The 6,000-nt window shown below is 36.9% G+C and overlaps 1 protein-coding gene across 3 annotated transcripts in view; it reads right to left on the bottom strand.

Moving 5' to 3' along the window:
- Window positions 1–282: 282 nt before the first annotated feature.
- Window positions 283–6,000, bottom strand: part of GCH1 (GTP cyclohydrolase 1) — a 47,400-nt gene continuing 41,682 nt past the window's right edge. The window contains exons 4-6 of one of the 3 annotated variants that reach the window (XM_027570757.2): window positions 4,354–4,385; window positions 3,369–3,453; window positions 283–2,428 (exon numbers count right to left, since the gene is read on the bottom strand). In XM_027570757.2, the coding sequence (XP_027426558.1) occupies window positions 2,302–2,428; window positions 3,369–3,453; window positions 4,354–4,385 (244 nt within the window). In that variant the 3' untranslated portion in view covers window positions 283–2,301. Of the gene's footprint in view, window positions 2,429–3,364; window positions 3,454–4,353; window positions 4,386–6,000 lie in introns of those variants that run through there. The other 2 variants (XM_027570760.2, XM_027570759.2) reach the window with 2 other exon arrangements.

Raw genomic sequence — 6,000 nt, 5'->3', positions numbered from 1 at the left:
GCAAGGACATGAGGGCCACTCAGATTCCTCGCTTTCACCCCAGACCTTCTCTTCCCTTACCAGCCAGAGGGTGAGGACAGTATTACCCAAACCAAATACCAAAAGAAGACAGAGAACCCCAGGTTAATTTGTACTGCCACTGGGATTTATATTCTAATAGCTTGATGACGCAGGGAAACCCTGATGATGGGTATCTTTGGTAAAGAGAATACAATTAAAATAATCTAATTTATTGGTACAGTTATAAAAATGGTTCAAAAAGAAACTACTTCCACAAGAAACTAAGTTATAACACTTTAATAATTTCAATAGAACCAAATTCAGGAATAGATATACACACACATTAAATTCAAACAATTTAATTGAACAGGATACCTAAATGCATCAAATTCTTAAAAATCCCCAAAATGGACTCGAGGCCATGGATATGAAAAGGTAATTTTAAAGTACTACCGACTACAGTAAAACAGACAAGGTTATTACTTTGCATTTACCCATAAGACAACAGCCTGTAGATACATTAGACCTTTATGAGAACACTTCCAGGCAATGTTAGAACAGAGACTCATTAAAAAGGAATACAATTGATCTCAGAAAGATGAATTTATAGCTAAGAATTTCTTTGGTCCTCCAAGTCACATCTGTTTTTACTTTAAAATACCAAACATGAGTGTTTAATTCTACTTCTAAATGTCTACTAAGCAGGATAATGTTTATATCACATTAGATTTTAAAAGGAACTCAAAATAAATTACCACTGTACTTCAGAAACTCTAAATATAGAAAAATATAGGAAATAGAAGTAGGGAAGAATTTTTTTTTTTAAAAACAGCACTTCTGCCATCTTGTCCCATCATAAGGCAAATGACATCAAAATGGCAGAGACAGGACTCTCAAGGTTATAGTAATCACTATAGTTAATTCTTCTTAAGGTAATGGAATAAATTTGAAGAGCACAATGTCAACTAAATAAGAGACTTTTCCATGGAATGACTGTGGTTTTGTTTTTGCAGGGAAGTTGGGTTTTTTTGTTGTTTATTTTAATTTGGCCCAGACTGCCCTAGTGGAGGAAATTTTAAGGAGTCATTAATAAGGCAACAGCTTCCTGGACAAGAAGACCTGTATACCACTTGAACAGTTATATTGAAGACCAGACCCATATGGAGCACAAGAGGAACCAGTATGGGGGCTTCCAATAATTTCCAGTAATTCCAGAAAATTACAGTGCATTTTCACAGATACCAATAATGTAGCTTTCATTGAACATTGGCTATCACTCACAATGCAGTCCACAGTTCATTCTGCATGCTTTCCTATTCACAGAAGCTATGGTTCTGCAGACCTGGAAATGATGGACATTCTCAAAAGTTTCTGAAAATACTTAGAAAAATATTTGTTAAGATAAAAAAAAAAAGTTTTGAGGCATCTCCAAGGAATACACAAAGTAAGCTTGCAAGAAACTCCTAAAGGTAAAACAGTGAGGACTAGTTACTTGCAGGGTGAATACTTAAGTCTCATAGAATAATGGCTTTTAAAAAAGGGCCAAGGTATCTACACTCTAAGTGGTGTGATATTCTCATCAAGGCACAGAGAGTTAAATGCCTAAATCCCTGTGTGTTGACCTGAGAATACACTTGTAAACAATAGGAACTAATTCCCTGTACTTGAATTTAAAAAAGAATAGAAAGTAGAAATGTGCCTTTTTAACTCACAAAATCAAAAACATAGATATTCCACCACCTGCCTTTGGTGACTAATGTTACAACTGGATAGTCAAAAAATAAATTTATAAAAAATAAAGTGCGCTGGCAGTTTAATAAATGTGATTAAAGTGAAACCTGTTGGACTTTGAGTTTGCAGAGCGATGCTGCACAGTGTACAAAAATTATTTTACGCCCTACACCATCTGGGGGAGATAGTATATTGGACATAGTTTTTCCCCATTCCCAACATTCCTATGCTTATGAACCCAGTAACCACAGTATTTGAACAAAATACTTGTATTTTTCTTCCTTCCCAGCACCCTCAAGGTTATCCAAATGGCAGTGGTTTTGTGCATGTAACTTACACTATGGGCAGTTTCCTTGAAAGTTACCACTAAAAGGTGGCAAGAAGAAAGTAGAGGGCTCACCCCTTTGTTAATTATTTTTATTTGATTTGCTATAAATAATTATTAAACACCATTAGTGACAAGGAATAAAGTTCACATCTGTAACAATTGAAAATGGAATGTACAAACAATTAAGACCAAACAACGCTATCAGTGGCACGATCCTCAAAGCACATGACACACACTGAAGTTCAGCTCTTAATGAGAGTTAGAAACTCTTCCCGAGTCTTTGGATCTTCCCGGAACACACCCAACATCGTGCTGGTCACAGTTTTGCTGTTCATTTTCTGTACCCCTCGCATTACCATACACATGTGTCTACAAAACAAAACAACAGAGGTGGCTTAAAGAAATAGACAGTTGCTGGTTTGGTTTTTAAAGTCAAAAGCAGGCCAAAAAATTAAATCTGATTATACTGAGTTCACAGCTACCAACTGTATCCAAAGATCACTTCTTAGACAAATGTGACCTAAAACTTTTATTTATGTTTCTTATCATATAGCTCTTATTCTTAGCAATGGCTGAATCTTTGATGCATCTAGCAGAAGGGGAAACAAGGGAATTTTCTTCCTAGGTGAAAATAATACAAGGGGTCCACAGAAATAAAAATACCTTCTGGATAAAAAGAAATTCAGAATTCTCACTTGCTCCGTCTGTAGGACCCAAACAGCACAATATTAGCTTAGGTATTTGGAGAAATACTGAAGTATGCTGGTGTCACCAGGCAGAATCTAGGGAACAGTGATCCCAGTGCGCGTAAGCAACCTGGTGAAGCTGGACAACCTGCACAGCACAGAGCTCATGCCATGTCAGAAGAATGGACAAGATGTGTGCAATTCTCATCATTCATTCTAACTTAAAGAAGTTTCTTCAGGTGCCCTTTATACCCAGTTTTAGCTCCATTTTTTAAAATGTGTGACAAAATATTAGGAAAAGTCTGCTTGGAGCAACAAAGAGCCAAAGAAGAAATCAAGAGAAGACATAAAATGCTACTGGTTGCACAAATCACCACGCTTAGGCTGATGACTCCCAAAACCTCCACCAACCCCACTGAAAACAAAACAAAACCAGTCTCCCGTACTCTGGTTCCTGTATCAGCCACACAGTAAATGCAAGAGGTAAAAAAAGCTTCAGGTCAGAGACAGAAAACGTGACAGTGTCAATGATGTGGCATCACCTGGTGCTGGAAAAACAGAGCAGCACTAAATACCATTTCCGTGCACCACGATGACATTATTAAGGACAAATAGGGACTTACGTTGCTTCAACCACCACCCCAACTCCAGCAGGCCGCAAGGCTTCTGTGATTGCTATGGCAATTTGTTTCGTCAGCCGCTCTTGAACTGTGGGGGTGACAAGAAGCTCCGCTGAAGAGTCTGACACAAACATCGGTCTTTAGAATATTCACTGTCTTTAGAATATTTGAAATCTTAAAAAGCAGACTTCTGTGAGGCTTCAGAACCAAGACACACCAGCTTTTACCAGTTTGCTTTGTCTGCCGCCCACAGGAGAGAGCTGTTCAATTCCCTCACCTGCAGGTCAGCACCACTGCAGGAAGTGGGTAAGAATGACAACTGCCTCTTAGGCGTGCAGGAAGACCAACTGGTAACAAGCACCTCCATGCAGATGAATAAATAGCTCGCGACAGGATTAACAAGGGCACTAAACCCAATTATTGAATTGTATGTAAAGCTGAAAACGAAGAATCTAACCTAAACAATGCAGTCTCTGTGCTGAATAAAAAATTCGTCTTTGAAAGCATATTAAGAGTGTTCACTGCAGCATCGCATCTATTTGAATAAAACTGACAAAATTTTCAAATACCTATTAGAGCAGGGATTGGTTAAATCAAGCCCCAGCACAGTCGTACAATGGAATGCTAAACAGCCAGCAAAATGAATAAGATAGTTACATGCATGTGGGAAAAAAATGTTTGATTTATTAAGTGAAAAAAAATAGGGGAAAAAAGTGAAGCCCATTACATACAATATGAGTCCATTTAAAAATATAATAAATTGATTTTAAAATGTTGGTAGATGCACAAAATATGAAGGAATGTGCAAATACAACAATGATTTCTTCCAGAGGCTTGAAACACTGCAGACTTTCCTCTTCTAGGTTATATTCCTATGAGGTTTTGACCTTGGTAAGTCATATGTATTACATGTGTAATGAGAACAACAAAAAATACTTTTTCCTTAAGAAAAAAATGTTTTTCTGTAAATAAAAGTTTAAAAGTTTACCTTGTAATCGTCTACTATAGATTTCTACAATCCTAGAAAAGAAAGAATTGTTTTAGTTAATCATAAATTTGTTTGAAGTGGAATTGGCAAGGCTTCCTCAAAAGACCAAAAGGACCTTATTGAAGCAATTGTAGGGTGTGGGCAGGAGATTAATGTTTCTAAGAGGAGGAAAGATACAAAAACTACATGGAAATGAGAAGTGGGAGGGTCCTGAGGAGACCATCAAGCATGACACAGAGTGGCAGTTCCCTATGTCCCCAAAGAGAGAGAGAGAATTATGTGCATATTCACTTAGGAAAAAACACAATGATTTTAGAGCTCCAAAGTCATCAATTTTAGGCCAAGTCTCAAGTGTTCTAATTAATCATATTGTTTAATCAGAGCTTCAAGTTCAAGTTAAAAATAAAAAGACTATTTGTTAATTAATAGCAGGCCATTGTCAACTACTGTACCCACTAAACCTATTAGGATAATCAGATTAGAACTGAACAGACTTCTTCAGACATCTCTTTATAAGCTACATCTATATAAGCACTCGGTATGATTAACTCCCCAAAATAAAAGCCTCCTGATCTTGGCTTATAACACAATCTGTCAAGTGACGGATTTTCCCCTTTCAACATCTTTCACTCTAGTCGTGAAATGTAAAGATGGCCACATGAATTACCTATTTGAGGATAACAATTCACATTAAGGATCTTTTCTTTAAAACGTGGCCTTTTAGTCATGAATTTGGACTCAATTTAAGGATCACTTCACCTAGGAGGCATTTTATGGCTCTTTCCCGTGCCCCCATCCCCCCACTACGATGCTCAGATAAAATTGAAAAGTTGCTCCTTTATACCCATTATAGCCAAAATATGCTGCCCTGTTTACCACTGAAACTGAAGGCAGGAGCCACCCTGATTCTTCTTCAAGTTTCTAGTAGGTTTATACCATTGGATGAATACCATTATATATTTTTGATTTTGAACAAAAACCTGAGGAAGGATGCTGTTCAAGCTCCTGGATAGGAAATATGCCTTATTTCTTCTAGGTCAAATCTCTAAATATGACTTCTCATAGCTTTCCAGGTGATTAATTTCTGTTGTATGAATAAGAGATGCCATTGATTTAAAAATCAGTAATGTCTTCCTTCTCATAGTCATCATTTCTTTCTCTCAAGTAGAATTTCAGGTACAACATTAGACAACAGTGGCAATATTAGGCACTCATATTTCGCTCTATACTTTAATAGGAATGCCTGTAACATTTTACTATCATCGATGATACCTGCTGGTTGCTGGTAAATAGTCACTCTCAGGCCAAAGGAAGGCCATTCACGCAGATCTTTATTGAGTGCCTTCTACGTATATGATTATGTGATGAAGAGGGTCCCTATGCTCAGAGAGTTTATAACTTATTCCTGGTTTATTCGGTTTTCATTTTCAAGTAAGCAGAAGGCGCTGAATTTCTGTCTTCTTAGCATTAAAGATAATCATATAGCTTCCCTGAATTAAAAAAAAAAACTATTTTGCCCTCTTTAAGATAATGTGTTGAGAGGTATTTGTTGAAAACAGAATTCTAATTTAACACTAATATTCATCTGCCTTTTTTAAGATTTTTAAAATTTATTTATTTGACAGAGAGAGACACAGCAAGAGAGGG

This window comes from Zalophus californianus, chromosome 6 (assembly GCF_009762305.2).
Source record: "Zalophus californianus isolate mZalCal1 chromosome 6, mZalCal1.pri.v2, whole genome shotgun sequence".
NCBI lineage: Eukaryota > Metazoa > Chordata > Mammalia > Carnivora > Otariidae > Zalophus > Zalophus californianus.
Note: the sequence above shows the minus strand (reverse complement) of the source record. Positions and strands in the feature narration are given on the sequence as shown.